The following is a 21805-nucleotide window of genomic DNA, read 5'->3' as shown; positions in this document are numbered from 1 at the left end:
TCAAGATCCAGATCAAAAGTTGGTGTCTTTCAGCATCAAGATCTGGATCACAGCCGTGCCCCTATTTCTGGATTTTAGTTCATTTCAGTTGTAGTCAAGCTGACAAATGGGAATAGCCATCACAGTGTCTCTTCACAGCAATGAAACCCTAACTAAGACAGCTTCTTTCAGATAACAGTAGCTTCTGTCAGGTTGACGTAAAACCAGCCAGCATATTGTTTCATCACCATTGCCATCATCATCATGAGACAGGGGCTAACAATGTAGCCCTGATGCCTGGAACTCCCTCTGTAGACCAGGCTGACCTAAAACTTAGAAGATTTTCTTGCCCCTGACTCCTGCGTGCTGGGGTTAAGGGTATGAGCACCACACTTGGCGAGAATAAATATATTCAAAAAAGGTTCCTGTGCCTTCTCCTTGGCTATGAGTCTGTTGAAACAAGGGATCCCAAGAAACTGGGTGTCTCCCCAGCAATCTCTTGCTGGAGAAAGAAAAAGTCCTGAAGGCAGTCAGAGGAGGGAACTCTGGCTGGGAGGAAAATCACTTGTTAGAGATGGGCAGAGCTGAGACATTCCTCTGTGGTGAGCATACCTTGGTGGCTGAATTGCTTAGTCACGCCTGTCTCTTGGCTTCCATTTAAAAACTCAGAGAAAATCTAAGATCCCCCCCACCCATGGGCTGAGTTGAGGAACGGTGGTTACACTGAATAAGCCTCCTTTTTCTACTCTTTTTTTTTTTTTTTTTTTTTGGCTCTTTCAGTTGTCTTAGGAAGGATAGGTGGCCAGGCCTGGCTTGCTGGGGCACAGGCTGCAACCTCCAACCCTTCCAGCACTTTTATCCCTATGATCCTGTCATATGGCTGAAGACTAGAGGCTCAGTCTCGGTCTTGAAGACATCTATTTAATTATTGAGATTTATTTTTATTTCATATGTATGGGTGTTTTGCCTGAATGTCTGTGTATAACCTGAGCCCAGAGGTCAGAAGAAGGTAACATCTCCGGGAATTGGAGGTACAGATGTTTGATACCATCCATGTGTGTACTGGGCTTTGAACCTGGTTTTCTAGATGAGCAAGAAATCGGTGCTCTTAAAGTGTTGAGACAACTCCCTAACCCCTCTCAAAGGGTTCTTTACAGAACCTATGCTCCTGCATTTTTTTTAAGGGAAGGAACTTCCTCTAGATCACTGCATCAGAGATAACATTCATTTCAATAGGAACTATTGTAAGGTGTGGTTGAATTCAACTCTTAATAAACAGATATCAGTGGCAACTTCTAGAGTGACTTCATTATAAGTGGTAGCAGCATTAGAAAATACCGTTTGGTAGGATCAGGCCTGAGCAGAAGGCCTGATAAAAGTTTTTGGTTAAGAAGCTAAGAGAAACTAGGTTAGTTTAGATCTACACACTTGGCTTGACCTCAGTTCCCAGGTAAAGAATAACAGCTAAGCCTCACAGGATGCAGTCTGGCTGTGGAAGCCATCGCCTTGACACACTTTAGACTCTACACCTTGCACGCCTTCCTCAAATCCGTTCAGCATAAAAGAATCAAAGCAGTCCTTATCTGCCCCTGATGCAGGCTGCGGTCTCGCTCGGGCAAGACGCCCAGGGCGTTAACCTAAAGCGGGGTCGCGCGCACCTGCCAGGCGCCAATCACAGGCCGGCGCGCAGGAGCGCAAGCGCCACTGGCCTGGGCGGGGCCTCTCGGGGCTTCAGTCTCCGCTCCTATTGGCAGCCCTGTGATGACGTTAAGCCGCCTCGACCAACAGCTACAGAGCCGGTCCGCAGGGCAGACGGAAGTAGTGCAGGCAAAGTGGACCTGCAGTCAGTCGCAGCAAGGTGCTGCAGAGTCGGGTTGTGGCTCACGTGCCTTGGACCAAGATGCCGCGCTTCGCCTTGACCATCATCCGCCAGTGAGTATCTCAGTCGCTGGGACCTTCCTGGCCTGGGTCTCTTCTGGTCCCTACGTGCTCCAATCCGGGGAGGGTGGGCTTTCCATGTACTTTCCTTTGCATCCTCTCTTGTCCAGTCGTTTATCCACGACACCCTTGAGTGAGGAAGTCTGGTCTTAAATGTCAACAGCTTCGCGTTTTCCCGAGAATAGAAGTGTGGAGAAGCACACGATCAAGGTTCCCAGTCATTGATTAGTGAAGACATAACCCGGCCTCCCGACTTCTCAGTGACCTTTCTGCTGCCTAGTAGATTCCACAGTTTTCAGGATGGGCCACCCCTCATCTGTCCTATGCTGGTTGCCTTTTTTCACCATACCTTCTCCCCTTTCTCCTCGCATCGGGGATACTTTTGAAATTTACCTCCCTTCAGAGGTTATCGTTCTGAGAAAAAAATAGAGGGTCCGACCTCTTCTCTCTGTCGACTGCATCACCCTGAACAAACGTGTTTATCATGATAGATTTCATGGGGCAGAATCTGGCTTTAGATTCCCCATCTTTTTCCTTCTCAGCACATGTTTGCTCCGTGATGGTGGTAGGCACATTCTGGGGTTAAGAGGGAAGTTTCAAGGCGTTGGTTAGTTGGGATTCAGGCTCCAGCCAGAAGCAGTCTCATAACCTAGGCATCTGAGGACAGACATAATCTTTTTTTTTTTTTTTTTTTTTTTTCGGAGCTGGGGACCGAACTCAGGGCCTTGTGCATGCTAGGCAAGTGCTCTACTGCTGAGCTAAATCCCCAACCCCAGACATAATCTTTCTGACCTGTATGCTGATAAGCAGATTGGTGGCTGCAGTCCTTCTAATCTCGTTCGGTTAGAGAACTAAATGGAGAAGAGGGAGCCCGTAGCAGCAGAGAGGAAGGAATATACTGGAGAATTAAATAACTTCTTCTGTAAGCAAAGCTCAGATAAGACACGGCTGAGGCTCACCTGTGTAGTCAAGGCTTCTCAGAACAGCGTTTGTCTTCCCAAGGGCTCACAGGAGCACTGACAGCGATTGAACCTTGTCAGGCCTTTTTCAACTGATGGCTTTACTGTCCAGTTTCTTTATCGGAAGGTGATCTCTGGCATCCTGTGAAGTGGACCTTTAGGATTCAGGGATTTTAGTGGCTAAATTAGAAATCCAGTTCCTCATGTCTTCTGTGTCACTCCCTGTTTTCTAGACCATTCTGGGAGATGATACAGCTGAAGGAACGCGAGTCCCCTTGTCCTCTTTTCAACCTCAGAACATTCTGGACCCAGCTGGGAAAGCCCCTTTGAAGGAAATCTGGGCCTGGGAAACCATCCTTACTTAGATTCTTAATGGGCAATACCTGTGTAAATAGGAATTTTCTATTTACTGGTGAGTAAGAGGAGCCAGACTCCAAGTAACTTAAGGATTTGAACCAGAACAAATTAACCTACAATTCTCCGCTTCTTGATCACCTTAAAGCCTAGTATTGGAAGGTCACTTGAAAATACCACCTCCTGCTATAATTTTAGGGGGTGGTAAGAGTAGTTTTCTTCAACAGTTGTGGCAGCATGCCAAAAAACCCCCAGCAGTCAGGAGGCAGAGGAGTTCAAGGCCAGCCTGTTCTCCATAGCAGTCAGAGGTACATAGTGAAATCTGTTGCAAAGTTTTATTCTTTTTTAGACATAGGAAGTCAAGTGTGTTGAAATAATAGACAGGGCTCTGGCTAGCTGCTGTCCTGGCATTTTCTTTTTTTTTTTTTTTTTTTAATTTTGCATTAAATTTTTTTTAAGTTCTTTTTTTTTTTTTTTTTTTTTTTTATTAACTTGAGTATTTCTTATATACATTTCAAGTGTTATTCCCTTTCCCGGTTTCCGGACAAACATCCCCCTCCCCCCTCCCCTTCCTTATGGGTGTTCCCCTCCCAACCCTCCCCCCATTGCCACCCTCCCCCCATAGTCTAGTTCACTGGGGGTTCAGTCTTAGCAGGACCCAGGGCTTCCCCTTCCACTGGTGCTCTTACTAGGATATTCATTGCTACCTATGGGGTCAGAGTCCAGGGTCAGTCCATGTATAGTCTTTAGGTAGTGGCTTAGTCCCTGGAAGCTCTGGTTGCTTGACATTGTTGTACTTTTGGGGTCTCGAGCACCTTCAAGCTCTTCCAGTTCTTTCTCTGATTCCTTCAACGGGGGACCTATTCTCAGTTCAGTGGTTTGCTGCTGGCATTCGCCTCTGTATTTGCTGTATTCTGGCTGTGTCTCTCAGGAGCGATCTACATCCGGCTCCTGTCGGTCTGCACTTCTTTGCTTCATCCATCTTGTCTAATTGGGTGGCTGTATATGTATGGGCCACATGTGGGGCAGGCTCTGAATGGGTGTTCCTTCAGTCTCTGTTTTAATCTTTGCCTCTCCCTTCCCTGCCAAGGGTATTCTTTTTCCTCATTTAACGAAGGAGTGAAGCATTCACATTTTGATCATCCGTCTTGAGTTTCGTTTGTTCTAGGGATCTAGGGTAATTCAAGCATTTGGGCTAATATCCACTTATCAATGAGTGTATACCATGTATGTCTTTCTGTGATTGGGTTAGCTCACTCAGGATGATATTTTCCAGTTCCAACCATTTGCCTACGAATTTCATAAACTCGTTGTTTTTGATAGCTGAGTAATATTCCATTGTGTAGATGTACCACATTTTCTGTATCCATTCCTCTGTTGAAGGGCATCTGGGTTCTTTCCAGTTTCTGGCTATTATAAATAAGGCTGCGATGAACATAGTGGAGCACGTGTCTCTTTTATATGTTGAGGCATCTTTTGGGTATATGCCCAAGAGAGGTATAGCTGGATCCTCAGGCAGTTCAATGTCCAATTTTCTGAGGAACCTCCAGACTGATTTCCAGAATGGTTTTACCAGTCTGCAATCCCACCAACAATGGAGGAGTGTTCCTCTTTCTCCACATCCTCGCCAGCATCTGCTGTCACCTGAGTTTTTGATCTTAGCCATTCTCACTGGTGTGAGGTGAAATCTCAGGGTTGTTTTGATTTGCATTTCCCTTATGACTAAAGATGTTGAACATTTCTTTAGGTGTTTCTCAGCCATTCGGCATTCCTCAGCTGTGAATTCTTTGTTTAGCTCTGAACCCCATTTTTTAATAGGGTTATTTGTTTCCCTGCGGTCTAACTTCTTGAGTTCTTTGTATATTTTGGATATAAGGCCTCTATCTGTTGTAGGATTGGTAAAGATCTTTTCCCAATCTGTTGGTTGCCGTTTTGTCCTAACCACAGTGTCCTTTGCCTTACAGAAGCTTTGCAGTTTTATGAGATCCCATTTGTTGTCGATTCTTGATCTTAGAGCATAAGCCATTGGTGTTTTGTTCAGGAAATTTTTTCCAGTGCCCATGTGTTCCAGATGCTTCCCTAGTTTTTCTTCTATTAGTTTGAGTGTGTCTGGTTTGATGTGGAGGTCCTTGATCCACTTGGACTTACTTTGTACAGGGTGATAAGGATGGATTGATCTGCATTCTTCTACATGTTGCCCTCCAGTTGAACCAGCACCATTTGCTGAAAATGCTATCTTTTTTCCATTGGATGGTTTTGGCTCCTTTGTCAAAAATCAAGTGACCATTGTCCTGGCATTTTCACACCAGGTTTCCTCTTTGTGGGTCTTGTGACAGACATGAGCTGGTTGGTTCAAGAACCAACATGCTTTCAACTTCAACCATAGGTAGTCACCATAGGTAAATGTACCATAGGTAAATGTAATGACTCACAGGAAATTGGCTAATTATATTGAGCTATACGAATTTAAAGGAGTTTCCTTGGGTCTAACCAAATCCTTCATGGAGTTTTATGTTTATCTTAATTTGTCATGTTTTAAATTTTTTATTTATTTATTTATATTTATTTTATGTGTATAGGTGTTTGCATGTATGTCTGTGTAGCATGTGTGTTCCTGGTTCTCACAGAGGCCAGAAGAGGGGGTTGGACTGTTGCTAGCCTGCCTCACGGGTGCTGGGAACTGAACCTGGGTCCTCAGGAAGAGCAGCCGGGGCCGTAGTTGCTGAGTCATCATCTCTCCATTTTCTTCCCAGTTTGAAAAATGGAGGTGGTCACTTTTGGACTAGAACACCCTGGATTCCAAACTTGAAGCCTCTCGTTAGTATTGAACTGTGATTTCGAGGGAAAGCTACAGTGTCGTGGCCCCATCACAGGGAGGCTGGGTGAGCGAGTATTCCCACACAGCAGCCTCAGAGGCCTGGATTCTCTTGAGTGTTTGTGTTTATAGTTAGTCACGTACAAAACCATTTTACTTCCATTTTTAGCCAGCCCTAAACTTTTAATATTTGTTTAAAGAAGCTTTATTTACTTTTTTTTAACCATTTTTTTCCCTCCGGGACTCGCCTTTGAAATCTGTATTTGCATTTGAAATGGTTGGTAAAACTGACTTAAGGATGAGGTGACATCAGGTGAGGTGGTAATAATTCACACACTGGAATAAATGTGCTGTGAAAACCCCAGATGTGTGCGAATTTCCCACAGAGATGGGCCTCTCTGCTGCCCATGAAGCTGTCTGGGGAATCAGAATCCTTATAAGGGTCCAACAAGGGATGGAGCATGTAAACCTGAGCCAAGAAACTCACTTTTAAGTAACAGCAAGCGGTAGCCTACAGCCTGGGAGGGAGCTGCCTGTGTCTTGTGTGTCCCCATGGTGTCCCATGCAGCACCCCACCCCCACCCAGCCCACAGGGCCTATAAATGGCAGGTCATGAGGCGTCAGCTCTTGGCATAAGTGTCTAGACTTCTGTGGAGCCTGCTGTTCTGTTTTGGAAATGGATCACCCTGCAGAATTTGAAAGTGAGCGGCGAAGCGCCCTCGGCTCCTTCCAAATACATCGCCCTGACCTTTCTGCAGCCTCCGCCCTCTCTGGCTCGGTGAGGTGTCTCCCTAGCAGAAAGCTTGCTTAGCCTTGCCCATCCCCTAACTCCAAACACCTGCCTCAGGGATTTATAGAAACCTTTTAAAGCTGCTAAAAGCTGTAATACTAAATATTTACACAGGTTTTGGGGAAACAGTTCTATTTCGGGTTATGTAATCTTTGAATATTTATAATGTGGCTTGAGTTCAAAACTGCCTGCTAGACGCTAAAAGGTAACAGTTGTGTGTGTGTGTGTGTGTGTGTGTGTGTGTGTGTGTGTGTGTGTGTGTGTGTGTGTGTGTTGGGGGTGTATTCACACACATGTGGGTGGAGAAGGAGAGAGACTTCAGGAACCCACAGAGCCTGAAGCCAATTTGGCCGTCAGCATGCTCCAGTGATCCTCTGCCTCTCCCCGGCCTCCAGCACTTGGGTTCAGGCACCTACCCTGCTGTTTGCGTAGCTCCCAGATCTCAGCTCGGTTCTTAAGAGCAGTCACTCTACACTGAACCTCTCCCCAGCAGAGACCACCCTACAGCTAAAGGAGACTGTTCACTTAGACTTCTTTCTGAGAAGAACCACTAGATGTGGGGCAGTGCAAAATTAGGTAGGGGTGTGTGTGTGTGTGTGTGTGTGTGTGTGTGTGTGTGTGTGTGTGTGTGTGTGTGTAGTCACTCCACTTTTTTTTTTTAAGATAAAGATATTTGTTTTATGTGTGTCGCTGTCTAGTATGTAGGAATGTCTGAGTATCATGCGTATGTAGTCCTCCCAGAGGCCAGAAGAGGGCAACAGATCTCCCTAGAACTGGAGTTAAAGGTGGTTGTGAGTCACCAGCCAGTGCTCTTGACCACCCAGCCACCTCTAGCCCCTCTCCCTAATTCTTTGGAGCCTGGGTCTTTCCTGAGTCCTGGAGGCTTCTGACTGTGTTAGGCCGGCTGACTCCAACTCCCCAGTGTGGGATTATGGGCCTAACCACGTTGTTTCCTTCAGGTCTGAAACCCAGGTACTCATGTTTGTGTGGGGAGCGATTTACCTACCGGCTGAGCCATCTCCCGTGCCCCCAGCCTTGACTTGTGCACAGTGAGGGTGCTTCTTGGCCTCTCGCTGGAAGTAACTGGGAGGATGATGATACTTGTACTTAAAAGCAGTTCCGTTTTATTTCTTTGGATTTGCAGACAGGTCTTCTGTGGCCCCGGCTGGTCTCAGAGGTACTGGGCAACTTGGATGACCTTGAACTCCTGCCCCTTGCTGCCCCCATCTCCCAGTTGTAGACTTATAAGCTGTGTCACCAAATACAGCTTTTGGTCCTTTGAGCAAGTCTTGCTTAGTAGCCTGAGATAGCCTGGAGCTTGATGTGTAGCCCAGGCTGGCCTTGCCCTCAAGCAGTTTTCCTTTCTCACCCTCCCAAGTGTTGGAATTAAATCTCAGTCAGCTGGAGGCAGTTTATTGGCCCCAGGAAAAATTTAAAGCTGAGAGAGGAAGTGACACAATTTCTTTCCCTTCTGCTGATGACCTTTCTATATGTCAGAGGTCAATACCCTTCTCTGTGGCTGTTTCTTAAGATGCTGCTATACTGTATATAGGATCTCTTTTATTAATAGTGAGCCATCAGTAGTCTTGGTTTTGCCAAGGTCTAAACAGTTCCAAACAGTAATTTCATGTATGTAATCATACATCTTTTAAAATATCTATATGTTTAGGAACCAAAACAATTCTTGTCCCTATTCCTCTACCCATATGAGACCATATTTATTTACTTATTTGTATTTTAGTTACTTAGTTTATTTTGCAGTTCTGGGTATTGAACCTGAGGCCTTGCATGGTAATCAAGTGCTCTACCATTGGCTACATCCCTTATTACCACCCCCACCCTCCCCCAAACAAGAAAAAAATCTTTGAGGCAGATACCCTGTAGCTCTTGCTGGAACTCCCTGTGTAGTTAGGCTGGCCTTGAACTCACAAAGTTCCCCTTGCCTCTGCCTCCTGAGTGACAAGTATCAGCCCCCTCTTGGAGAGGGGTTCTGAGAGAAGGGTTATCTGGGAATAGTGAAAACAAACGACCCAAAGTCAAATCATGGGTCCACGCTGATGGCCTGTACTCTGCCCCAGACAGCTTTGTGCCTGCTTTCTCTCTGTCTGCTTTCTCTGGTATCTTTCTGACAAGTTGCCTCACAGCATAGATGCTTTAATTCCTTTATTTTCGTGAAGCCCCTCATATAATTCATGTTACATTCTTATTTTTTGAGAAATCACATATTTTTGAACCCATGATTTTAGAGTTATTTTCCACAGCCTGAAGGTCTCAGCATTTACCATTTTGCTGAGACATTAGCCACACCTTGCCTCCTGGACTCACTAAACCCTCACAAACAATCCTTATGCCCAGGGCACTCTTGGAGGCTAGCCCTGCCCCAGGGGCGGGAACCATGTCATTCTGTCCCTACTAGGGCCATGCCAGATTAAAGGCATGTGTCAGCTTTCCTGGACCTGTTAATATATCCTTCCAGAGTTTCCTCATGTGAATCCAGATGCTTTCTATTTCCCTCATTCCTATGACGTTAACATTTTAGTATTATTTCACACCTTGCCTTCTAGTCCCATATTATAAAAGTCGTTCTCACACCACACAAGCTTTGGGGTTTGTATTTTTTTTTTCTATTCTTTTTTTTTCGGAGCTGGGGATCGAACCCAGGGCCTTGCGCTTGCTAGGCAAGCGCTCTACCACTGAGCCAAATCCCCAACCCGGGGTTTGTATTTTTAATGTATATGGATGTCTTGTCTGCATATATGTATGTGTGTCACCTGTGTGCCCGATGTCTGTTGATATCAGAAGAGAGGGTATTGGATCCTCTGGGACAGAGTTGAGAGCAACCATGTGGGTGCTGGGAATGGAGCCTTAGGCCTCTGTAAGAGATGCAGTTCCTTTCCTCATTAGCCATCTCTCCAGTCCCTCTTGATGTCTCTTAGACAGAATCTGTGTTCTGTGTTTGTTTTTAGGGAGTGAACTTTATTCAGTCACTGCATGTGGAGGCCAGAGATGGACAGTGCTGAGATTGTAGACAGGCACATGTCGCCATGTCAGCTTTCTCCATAGTGCAGAGATCCCAACTCAGCCCTTACGCCTGTGGTCACTTTACCAACTGACCAGCCCCTAGCCCTACTGTGACTTTTATTCTAGGTCTAACCTGCCATCTAGGCTTGTGACTCCCCCTCGCCTCTCTCCTCTAGCCTCAGTTTACCCAATTATTTCCTGGAAATCTTTTCAGTCAGTCCTGTTAGTCTTCCGGTTGCTTAAAGATTGGGATTGTTTTGATTTTGTATAACCACACTTCAGTTGGGTACACAGTTGGTCAGCAAGCCTGACTGCCTCCAAACCAGGACCTGGGTCAATTCTGGGTGGGTGCTAAGGGTCCTCAAACTTCTTTCTCCTTCCAGTTTCACTCCTGTCATGTGCTCCTTCAGGGCCGCGGCTCACAGATGGCCACCCTTGTTACAGGCCTGCTGCCTCCTGTAATCTCGCTCAATTATGCTTATCTTTAACAAGGCTGCTTCATCATAAATAAAACTACTGTGTACACGCCTGCATCTCTAATAGCTTTTCCCTCCAGCGTCCATTTAACATTGATTTCCTGACCCATATACATTTGCTTAAGGAATGGCTTGATTTGGAATCCCGAGTTGGGGTAGATGATTGGAAAGAAAGTATTTAGATTTGGAAGTTTAAGATTTGTTATGAATCTCATTACTCTTCACTATTAGTTTTTTTCTCTTTTCAAAAAAATTTAATTTGGTAACAGTCGTTTGTTTTGTTTTGTTTTTTTTCTTTTTTTCTTTTAGTGGCGAAACAAGACTTAACAAGGAGAAAATCATTCAAGGTCAGTCTCTTCTGATTATTGCCCAGCTCTATGCCGCTGTTAGTGACTTGGTCGAAGGGGGAGGGTCAGGTAGGCAGCACTGTAACAGGGTTAGATTGGATTGGGATCAGGGGGTGAGGGTACCATGGTAACCACAGGATTCTACTAAAGTAGTAGGTCACCGGAAGGAACAGGAGTCTCCAAAGTGGGCCTGACATGCACGGGCTTCTCCAGTGTCTCACTATGCAGACCCTCACCAGGGCCAGTCACTGATTGAAAAGCCACCCAGATTGGGTTCTTAAGGACTTGAAATACCTCAGTGGCGATTTAGCGTGATTAGAGCCAGGTGACACACATGCCAGTCATCCTAGCAGGCAGATGCCTGAGGCAGGAGGATCTCTGTTCCAGGACTGTAATCTGTAGGCTATAAGAATTGATTTCGTACTAGGACATACATAAGACATTGACAGGCTGGTGTTAGCCCTTTCCTAAACGGTTACTCTGATTTCTGTACTAAAGGTGAAGTCACTCTACCGTGGGGTGGTCCTATGTGTAGCCCCTTTGCTTTACTTGTCAAAGCCAATGGCTCTGGAACACGAGTGACCACAGCTGCATTCACATCCGTTTTAAGTTGCTTCGTCTCCTCCTGACTTTAAGTTGGATGCTCACTGGTTTCCCCCTAACTCCCGTTTTAAAACAAATCCCCACATAGTCTTCTTTGTGGGGCTGGTGAGATGGATCAGTGGTTGAGAAAATGCATTGCTTTTACAGAGGACCCCAGCACCTACACTGGGTGACCCACAAACACCTTTAACTCCAGTTTCGGGTCTGATCTCCAGGGGATCTGACACCCTCTTCTGGCTTCTGCAAGACTTACAGCCAAATGCACATATCCTGACACAGACATCGTAATTTACAAAAGTAGTAAAATAAATCTTTTTTTTTTTAAAGATTTATTCATTTTATTATATATAAGTACACTGTAGCTGTCTTCAGATACACCAGAAGAGGGCATCAGATCCCATTACAGATGGTTGTGAGCCACCATGTGGTTGCTGGGAATTGAACTCAGGACCTCTGGAAGAGCAGTCAGGTGCTCTTAACCGCTGAGCCATCTCTCCAGCCCAGTAAAATAAATCTTTTTTTTTTTTTCTTTTTTTTGGGGCTGGGGACCGAACCCAGGACCTTGCGCTTCCTAGGCAAGTGCTCTACCACTGAGCCAAATCCCCAACCCCCAGTAAAATAAATCTTAAAGCACAGTCCTTAGCAGCAGTCCGTCCCTTTCTTCTGATTATTGGTATGTTTAGGTGACACTCTCAGCTCAGGCACACTTCTGGACTAACGGTTTTCTCAGCCCCCAAAATCATGTCTTTCTGCTTCGTCTTGTGGAGCTGGGCGTGTAGCTCTGGAGTAGGCTGACCCTGGTGCTAGACTCCAGCCTGGACGCCAGCACCAAGCTGCAGCTCAGCTGGTGAAGGAGGTCTTTGTCAGCTGTGACTGTTAACATGGTTTATCATCCTGACAGGATCTAGAATTGTGGCGACGACTATCAGGGATCCTCTGGTTGCCTGGGAGGGGTCGTCTAGGTTAGATTCAGTAAGTTAGGAAGACTCAAAACGGGCAACTCCATTCCAAGTCCCCTAATGAGGGGGCCATTCATCCCTGAGTTTCTTAACTGGGTGCAGTAAACCAGCTGCACCCTCAGTCCTTCTCCATGGCTTCCCTGTCATTGTGGACTGTCCCTTTGTACTTTGAGCCAAAGTACCCCTCCTTATTGTTTTATGTGTATGTGTGACTTTAACTGTGTGTGCATGCTTGTCTGTGTGGGCGTGTCTGTGTGGGCGTGTGTGTGTGGGCGTGTGTGTGTGGGCGTGTGTGTGTGGGCGTGTGTGTGTGGGCGTGTGTGTGTGGGCGTGTGTGTGTGGGCGTGTCTGTGTGGGCGTGTGTGTGGGCGTGTGTGTGTGGGCGTGTGTGTGTGGGCGTGTCTGTGTGGGCGTGTGTGTGGGCGTGTGTGTGTGGGCGTGTGTGTGGGGGCGTGTGTGTGTGGGCGCGTGTGTGGGGGCGCGTGTGTGTGGGCGCGTGTGTGTGGGCGCGTGTGTGTGGGCGCGTGTGTGTGGGCGCGTGTGTGTGGGCGCGTGTGTGTGGGCGCGTGTGTGTGGGCGCGTGTGTGTGTGGGCGTGTGTGTGTGTGTGCGCGTGTGTGTGTGTGCGCGTGTGTGTGTGTGCGTGCGTGTGTGTGTGTGTTGAGTGTAGACCCCTTGGAGACCAGAAGAGAGAGCACGGGGTTCCCTGGAATTGGAGTTACAGATGGTTGTCTGCTCTTAACTGCTTAGCCATCTCTCTGGCCCCACCCTCCCTCCCTTACCCTAGTCAGGTCCTTTGTCAGCAGTGAGGTGAGTGGCCAGCTTATCACATCTCAGCTTATCAAGCTGTCTCTGAAACCACTGTCTTACTGATTCCGGTGCTCTTCATTGTCCCTCAGTGAACCTACAAGGGATTTTTAACATTTACTGGTCTTTCATACATGTTTGTGCAGTGTCCCAGGAGGCCAGAAGAGGGAGCCATGCAGGCTGCTGTGAGCCAGCAGCCAGTGCTCCTAACTGCCGAGCCTTTTAATTAACTTGTCCTACTCCATATACTATGTGCTTTCCTTGCCCCTTGACCCATGCCGTCCATCACTGTCTCTTCATCCTTCTGGCCCCCACTTCTTCATTCACCCTTTGGCGTTCCAGTTGAATGCACGCTGTAGACTAGTGTGACTCCATCGTAGGGACAGCTTCACCAAGGAGACACCCAGAGAGTTCCCCTGTTTTCTTTCTGTGGTTTGCGCTTTCAGCACTCTGTGCCTCGGCAGGACGAACCCAGCGTCCATTATCCTGACACAGCTTCAGGCTCTAGAGGCCTTGTCACAGTTGTGGAACTAGCATAACACGTCCGTGGAATGTTCAGCCCCTCCCAGCGCCTGAGCTGCCTTGGGGATCATGTCTCCATCCTGTGTTTGAGGTCCTTACATCCCTTCTGCAGAGGAGTTTCCCCCATCAGTTCCTTCATTTAAAAAGAAAACTGGATTCTTTACAAGACTGTCCTATTGTTATTGGTGGGTTGTGTTCATGTTATCCTGCGTCTGTATCTCTGATCTCTTCCGCTGGTTTAATACCTGAAGTCTCAGTGGTTCTCAGTCCCTTCCCTGTTGCTCCTCCCGGCTTTCATTCATACTTGTGTGTATGTTGGGGGGGGGGGTTGCACCTTGATCCTGTGCGTATGGCCACGTGCACATGCGCGCGTGCTGCATCTTTGAGTTGACCCACACAACAGCTTCTCCTGCATGTGCTGACAGTGGGAATGCTCCCTCCGTCCCTTCCTGTCGGGGCGTAGCTCAGGAATGGTGAAGGAGGGACGCCTGCTCCATCCTCGAGGCCAGCAGTTTAAGTCCTTCCTTTTGGGATGGCTGTTCATTGCCTGCTTCACGCTTCCACTGGCTTCGTAGTATCTTAGTAATTCCTTAAAATTTTAGCTTTCTTTTAAGACGATACTACTCCATAGTCTAGGCTGGCCCGCAGCTTACCGTGTAGGCCAGGAAGGCCTCTAATTCATTGTAATCCTCCTGCCTCAGCTTTCACAGGGGAAGAGGTTATGGGCGTGAGGCGTCCTGTCCGTGAATGGAAGGGAGAGGAGGAATAGCATTACAGCGCTCACCTTTAGACACGGTACTGAAGAGGAGAAAACTGAGTACTGGCCTGCCACGGGCTGCAGCCTGCAGGATCAGCCTGCCCTGTGCAGTACATCCAGTGGGGAAATGGACAGATGGAAAGTGGGAGGAGCTCAGATGGTGTGGTTCCCTCGTAACTTTGTGGGAAGCGTTTGAGTGGGTGGGTCTTTGTAGAGCTATGGCTCACAGCGTGGTGTTTGAGGTGTTTGAGTCCGCTCTCTAAGAAGTCAGGTGGTCTGATAGCCAAGGATATCACATCACACTAATCACTGTCACACTAATCACCGCAGCTCTGTCCCTTTCATGTGACTTTGCTTAGATACATTTCTGAGTGGTTCTGCTCCACTACAGGGCAAGGAGTAGACGCGCCCCTTTCCGAGACTGGGTTTAGGCAAGCAGCCGCCACTGGTCAGTTTCTGAGCAACGTGCACTTTACCCACGCCTTCTCCAGTGATCTCACGAGGACTAAGCAGGTGAGTTCAGGGTTCCTGTCTAGGCCAGTGGGTCAGGATCTCAACAGCGTGGAGCTTGAAAACCTGCTTCTAAAGCCTGCTGAGATGGCCCAGCGGGTAAAGGGCCGATGACCCAAGTTCAATCCCTGGGACCCACGGAATGGAAGGAGGTCAAGTTAACCTCTGACCTCCACATGCAAACCATAATGCACATATGCGCACGTGTATACACGCACACTAAATTACTAAACACAAGAAACGAAACTACAAGGCATATGGGCAGTGGTATCCTCAGAACCCAGATGGGCACATGCAGCATCCACTAGAAATCCCAGCAACTGGGAGAAGGAAGGGAGAGACCCCAGAACAAGTTGGCTAACTAGATAAGCCAGAACTGGTGAACCTCGGATTTACCAAGAGACTTTGCCTCAATAAGTGAAGTGGAGAGAGGACCAGGAACACATTCCAGGTCAGCTTAGAGCCTCCAGGAGGGCACTAAGGCAAATGCGTTTACATGCATGTGAACCACACCCACACATAAAGAGCCCCAATGAAGATAAACATATCTTTTCCGAAAGATAAGTATTCCAGGTTTGACAGTCTCTGTCTATGGTAGCTGTTCATTTCTGTGCACGCAGATTCAGTGCAAATGCAAGCGCACAGAGTTTATCAGTAAGTCTATTAGGCCGGAACCCCTGCTCATCCCCCACACAAGCTGCACAACCCTGTCTACCCTCCATCCCCCAACTTGGCCTGCACAGAGGAAACTGCTAACACATCATCACTCCTTGTCTCTTTTTGGCAGCCCACCCAAGAGAGCCTGTACAGGGGCCCGGTGTCTGACAATGTGTGAACACAGTCCCAGCTCTTAGCTGAGCTTTATAAAACAACCTTGCCTTGGGCCGGATGTGTGACTTCACTGGCGTCCACCTGTGAGATCGGTGAACCCTCAGAGAACTGCCTTCTAATAAACCTGCCTTTATCTACTTTTCATCTGGTCCGATCTGGCCTCTAACTGCATAACCAAGGGAGAGAAAATGCCCATCAGTGGGACGTGTGTCTGGGTGCTAACGAACCTTCATTTATAAAAGCAGGCGGTGGTCAGGTGTATCAGACATACACAGTAATAAATACCAGAGTTAGGCATGAAGAGAAGCCACAGATCCTGGGCTTCACGTGTGCTTGGCAGGTGCTCTCCATTGAGCTCTATAGTCAGGCCCCGGCCAGGCAGCTGCTCTGCCACAGAGTGCAGCCCTGGGCCGAGAAGCAGCTTTTTGCACAGCACAACTGTCACTGGTAATGTTAAAAATGAAATGGCATGCTTTTGAAGCTTCATGGTGACTCATTTAAAAAAAAATGAGAAACAAACATTTGTCTTTTGCTTTTCAGACCATACATGGCATTCTGGAGAAAAGCAGATTTTGCAAAGACATAGCAGTGAAGTATGACTCCAGACTTCGGGAAAGGGTAACTACTTGTCTGCGCTGTGTCCTGTTGCACAGTCACACTGAGCGGTCACGTGGCTGAAGCACACTTGCAGTCCCCAGAGATTTAGTTTTATTACTATATCTTTATGTGTGCATGTATATCTGGGTACCATGAACATGCCTGGTTTCCGAGGAGGCCAGACCAGGGTGTCAGATCCCTGGAACTGGGTTTACAGACAGCTGTCAACACCCATGTGGGTGCTGGGAATCAAACCAGAATCCTTTGGTAGAACAGCCAGTGCTCTTAACTGCTGAGCCATCTCTCCGGCCATTTCTTGGGAATATAGAATCAACCAATACACGTTAAGGTGTAGCTGGGTATGGTAGCACACATCCGTAATTATAGCTCTTGGAAAGTATCGACGCAAGAGGATTATTAATTTGAGGCTAGCCTCAGCTACATGGACCCCATCTCAAAACAAACAAACAAACAAAAAAAACCCCAAAATCAAAAACAACTGTGGGATCTAGAGCTAATAACTCAGCAGTGGAATACTTGACCAAAGTGTTTGAAGCCCTGGGTTTAATTCTCAGCATGAAATTGGGTAGATCAAGGAGAGGGTGGAAGAAGGTGGGGCAGGGAAGGAGATCTACTCACCTGTCATGCTGCATGGTATTTATGTACAGCACCTTATCTAACTCTGAGGTAAATAGAAGGTCATACTGGTAAAAACTTGTTTGCACTGTGGGGAAATTTGAAGTATAGGCAGAAGGCTCTCCATCCCACTCCTGCCCCTGTTGTGAGTGAGACCAGTTTTTCTTTACCAGTTTTGTGTACCGGAAATGAGTCTTCCAAAAGCTGAGATTTCAGTTTAGGGCAAGGCACAGGGAGATATCCAGTCTGGGGTCTGAACGCAGGCCTAGAGCATTGGGGGTTTTGTGCCCTACAATACCAACCCCAAGCTCAGGGGCATCCCTGTCGGCTCTGCTTCCTTCTGATCCTGGGAAGAAACAGGGTGGTGAGAGCACGTCAGGCCTGCCTCTTTCAGCTTGCAAGTATTCTCTGGTTCAAGAGGCAGAAGTTGTGGCAGAAGGAAGCCTTGCTCTGTGCCTGAGAACCAGTGCTGAAAACAGAGTCCAGTATGTCACTGGGTAGGTAGGCAGGCCTAAGTGTTGCCCTGAGCACATCTCTGCCTCCCTGGAACCGGGCAGATCCCATGTTTGTCTGGTAAAGCCCCACCATCTGTCTGGGTTAGCCTGAAGTTCTTCCCCACAGCCACCTGGACCCAGACTGAGGTTTCTGCTGTGGCTCTGCTCAGTGAGTCCCATGAGCACACAGACAGGGTCACAGATAAGGGAAGAAGGTGAGCTCCTTCCCGGGTGGGTTTCAGATGTTCACAGACCTTTACCGTTCTGTCGATGTGTAAGCCGCACCTTTAACTGGAACGTTGCAGATGTACGGGGTTGCAGAAGGCAAGCCGCTAAGTGAGCTTCGGGCCATGGCCAAAGCCGCTGGAGAAGAGTGTCCCATGTTCACCCCGCCTGGAGGAGAGACAGTAGAGCAGGTACGTAGCCTGAGTGTGTCTAAGCTGCCAGGTCGCTGGCTGGCACAGCAGTGAGCTTGCCAATGTGCCAGTGACCCAGTCACTAAATTCTGACTGGTTTTGTACTGGTGCTTACAAGCTGGTGCAAACCACAGTCAAGTGGTTTGCAAGCTTCGAACATCCTCCTCTTTGCTCCCCCATTTTTCCATGTTGCCCTATGTCCCTCACTGTGAGTCAGCAGCCATTACTGATGATAGATAGACAATACTGCTGAGAAAAACTTAACATGAGGTGGTGGCATAGGTGGTGTTGGCACAGGCAGTGTGTGCAGCCAGTGAATCAGGCTCTGCCTCAGGACACCCAGGGTTCTGGCAAGAGATTTGCCCACTGAGATGATGCCCCCCCCTTTTTAAGATGTATTTATGTATGTGTGTACACTGTTGCTGTCTTGAGACACACCAGAAGAGGGCTACCTCTGAGCTAAACCCCTAGCCCCTCTCTTTTTCTTAATGTCTTCAGCCACAAGTGATGCTTTGAAATCCCATGGAAACCTTGGGATGGGAATAGTTAGTTGTATTTCAGACTTACATTCATCATTCACTTCACTTGATTTCCTCTCTCTGTTCTTTCTTGCAGGTAAAAATGCGTGGAAAGGATTTCTTTGATTTCATTTGTCAGTTGATTCTGGGCAAGGCAGGCCAGAGAGAAAACTTCCTCCCCGGAGCGCCAGACAACTGTTTGGAAAGCTCTTTGGCGGAGGTTTTCCCCGTGGGAAAACACGGCAGCTTGGGGACAGACCCCAAGCATGGTGCCCTGGGTTTAACCGCCAGCATCTTGGTCGTGAGCCACGGGGCTTACATGAGAAGCCTCTTTGGTTATTTCCTGAGTGACCTCAGATGCTCACTGCCAGCCACAATAGACAAATTCGAACTTTCCTCCATCACTCCCAACACTGGCATCAGTGTCTTCATCATCGACTGTGAGGAAGCACGCAAGCCAACCGTCCAGTGTGTTTGTATGAACCTCCAGGAGCATCTAAACAAAGGGGTTGAAAAGCACTGAGTCCAAAGCCCCCAACCGTGGGGCTCCGAATGGAGGGCCTTGGCCTCTTGTGTTTTCATCCTCTGCCCCTGCTGTTTAGAAGCAGGTGAGACTTGTGCCATAAAGCCCCACTGGGGTCCTGACTGTATCCGCTGTTAGTGGGAATCCACTCAGAGTCAGCCTGGTTTTTCTGAGACACCATTTTCTACCATGATTTTGTCACCCTGTGCTGTTATGTCTGTGAACTATTAACTTATGAGGACACTCAGCATTGCACACGGGGGATGAAGCCTTTTCTCCACATTCTCCTTTCATTGGCCTCTTCGATGTCTAGATGGTGTTGGCTGTTGAAGATCATTTAATGTTTTTCCACTCACTCACCAAGTGCTTGCAAGAAAGAATGGTTTAAATAATTCTCCCGCATTTGCAGTGATTGTGTCAGAGTCCACAGTGTTCAGACTGAAGCTTCTTACTGTCATCCGTGTGTAAAGGGAAATGGCTGAATGCTCTAGCGTCCTCTGGAGAAACTGGCTCTTGGGAATTATTATTATCATTGTTATTGTTATTATTGCCTCAAATACAGCTGAGGGACTGAAGGGACTAGGAGTACTTCCAGTTACCCTGAGAACCCCAGTTCAGATCCCTTTACCCATATTGGGCAGCTCACAGCTTCCTGGAACTCCAGCATCAGGGAGGCAGTGCCCGCTCTGGGCCTCTGCAGACACTTGCACACATGCACACAAATAAAAGTAGTAAAAGCAGCCTGGGGGAAGGAAGGAACACACTGCCTGATCAGACACATTACGATCCTCTGAGAAGAAGGCAAACACAGCTTTCCAGCAAAAGCGGTGGGGGTGGGGAATGCTCAAGTTACCCTCGCTTTGTATCCAAGCTGCCTGTGAAGACTGGTTGACCCATCCAAAGAAGAGGTGCTGAAAACTGGTACGCAGAAGGCTCAGAGGAGTGACCTTCCTCCAGGTGGCGCTGTCGGAAAGGGATTTTGATTGCTGCTCAAGAGTCCTCAATTAGGAAACTGGACTGCTAAAAATGCCAGGCCCACACTACAGCCTCAGGAAAATGTAACACTGGGCCCAGATATAGAGGAGTTTGACCAGGAAGAGCTGGTAGGATTGAGAGCTTACTGAACAGTAGGTGACAAACTTAAGAAACCTAGAAATACAGTTCACCTGCAAAGGGAGGTGTAGGTCAAGGCTCACCACAGTTGACTTGCCTGCTGTAAAGTGCTACTAGGTCCTTCTGTCTAGACACTTTGTGGGGGCGCTGCCAACACTTTGGGTACTGGTGGCCCCACACTAGGGATTTACTTGAGGTTCCAAATGCACGTGTACCTTGAACAAAGACATCACTGACATGAGTCCAAAGTGTGACCATGTTCTGAGAAACCAAAGGACATGATTATAAAGGCCGTAGAAAAGTCTCCCTATGGGTGACAGTGAACTTCAGTTCAAAAGTCATGTCGGCATTTGGGGTGAGTGTTGGGTTGTGTGAATCTGAGAGGAAAGTTATAAAAACCTGAGGAGTTTGGAGGTGTCGCTCAGTGGGCCCTGGCTTCCATCACAAGTGGAGAAAAATCAGAACAGAAACCTGCTTTTTTAAGAGAAATCCAGTGTTAGGTCACTCCCTCCGTGTAGAGCACCACTGGAAGTCCTGGTGCGGAGCTGCTGTGAGACAGAGCAGAGCTCATAAGCAGAGTGGGTGAGCAGCAGTATTGTTCTACTGCCTTTCAAATGCACATAAATACCCAGCTCTGTAGTCTTCCTTTTACCCGTACTGTTTGAGGGTATTTATTTGGGAATGTATGGCTCTACTTAATTGTAACCAGTATTCTACCGAATGAATAAAGATCTTTGGTTTATAGAGGGTGCTTAGGTCTGTTCAGTGTTCTGTAGGCACAGAGTCCTGGGAAGTCTCTGGTGGGAGCGGCTGTGAGACAGTCACACTGTGCATCAGGTTGGCCTCAAACTCAAGATGCTTCTTTCTGTCTCACCCCCTCAGTGCTGGACTGCAGCTCTGTACCTCCACACTGCCCGGGGAGTCTTACAGTGCCATTCCTGTGCAGTCTGGTGACTCCAGATCCTGTCTGACTGAGCCCCTGCTGCTCGCCTGTGTCTGTCAGCATTCAGCTCATGTGCTTTACTTCTTTAGACCAGCACGAGGTGCTGACTCCCTCAACTTTAGTAATCTGACAATTGAAAGCTGGGGTTACATGCTACCCTCCATCTGCTGAGAAGCCCACATGTACCCCAGTACATGGACAGCACCCCACCCCCACCCCCGCACCACTGATGACGCCTCTGCTATTCTTGGCTTGGTTTTTCTCAACCGCCCCGATGAGTCACTGAGTAATTTGACTATCCTGTTAATGTACATACAAACCTTCTAGTTGGTTGTACATTCTTTTAAAAAAAATTTTTTTTAGCGGTATGCGGTTTGCCTGTGTGTGTGCATGTGCACCATGGAGGCCACATGTCCCACATGCAGTTAGGGGTAGTTGTGAGCCAACATGGGGTGCTGGGAGCCAAACCTAGGTCCTCTCTACCTGCTCCTAACTGATGTGCCATCTTCCCACCCCTTCATTTGTTGTTGTAAAATACAAAAAAAAAAAAGTAAGGTTGCCTTTTATCCCCACTAGGTCTGGCACCTAACTGCCCCAAGATATCTGCCGGATATCTTAATTCTCAGTCAGCAAAGCATCTCACCCCCTCTGCTCCATCCCATATCACACTGCCAAAGGCCTCTCTCTGAGCCTGGCAGCCATCTCTCTACCCATCTAGTTCCCAAGGCAGGTTTCCATGCCAGAAACACATCCCAACTCTGGCGGATCAGACCAGCCGCCGCACACTTTCTTACGCTCAAACCATGACATAAAAGAACACACAACACAATAACCTTTGACCCAATTGATAAGATATAATTGCCCACCTAAACATAGCAAGCCCAGTACCATCCATCCC

General features: G+C 47.6%; 1 protein-coding gene across 3 annotated transcripts; it reads left to right on the top strand.

Moving 5' to 3' along the window:
- Positions 1-1770: 1770 nt before the first annotated feature.
- Tigar (TP53 induced glycolysis regulatory phosphatase) lies at positions 1771-20713 on the top strand. 3 transcript variants are annotated; one of them, XM_039108258.2, is made up of 7 exons: positions 1771-1911; positions 3110-3288; positions 10642-10679; positions 14718-14839; positions 16208-16285; positions 17700-17810; positions 18426-20708. In XM_039108258.2, exons 6-7 carry the CDS (start codon positions 17700-17702, stop codon positions 18849-18851), a joined length of 537 nt encoding a protein of 178 aa, XP_038964186.1. In that variant the 5' UTR covers positions 1771-1911; positions 3110-3288; positions 10642-10679; positions 14718-14839; positions 16208-16285; the 3' UTR covers positions 18852-20708. The 3 variants fall into 3 exon arrangements, with proteins under 3 accessions (XP_038964186.1, NP_001381980.1, NP_001020235.1); NM_001395051.1 differs by lacking the exon at positions 3110-3288 and having other exon boundaries at positions 1790-1911; positions 18426-20713; NM_001025064.2 differs by lacking the exons at positions 3110-3288; positions 10642-10679 and having other exon boundaries at positions 1790-1911; positions 18426-20713.
- The last annotated feature ends 1092 nt before the right edge of the window (positions 20714-21805 follow it).

Source organism: Rattus norvegicus, chromosome 4 (genome assembly GCF_036323735.1).
Source record: "Rattus norvegicus strain BN/NHsdMcwi chromosome 4, GRCr8, whole genome shotgun sequence".
NCBI lineage: Eukaryota > Metazoa > Chordata > Mammalia > Rodentia > Muridae > Rattus > Rattus norvegicus.
The sequence above is the reverse complement of the archived record's forward strand: the minus strand, read 5'-3'. Positions and strand labels throughout refer to the sequence as shown.

Excerpts from the sequence above, each read along its gene's own strand:
- Tigar (NM_001395051.1), top strand. The coding sequence starts at position 1,880 with ATGCCGCGCTTCGCCTTGACCATCATCCGCCA. Across the intron at positions 1,912-10,641 it reads GCCTTGACCATCATCCGCCA|TGGCGAAACAAGACTTAACA; the intron begins GTGAGTATCTCA and ends TTTTTCTTTTAG. Across the intron at positions 10,680-14,717 it reads CAAGGAGAAAATCATTCAAG|GGCAAGGAGTAGACGCGCCC; the intron begins GTCAGTCTCTTC and ends GCTCCACTACAG.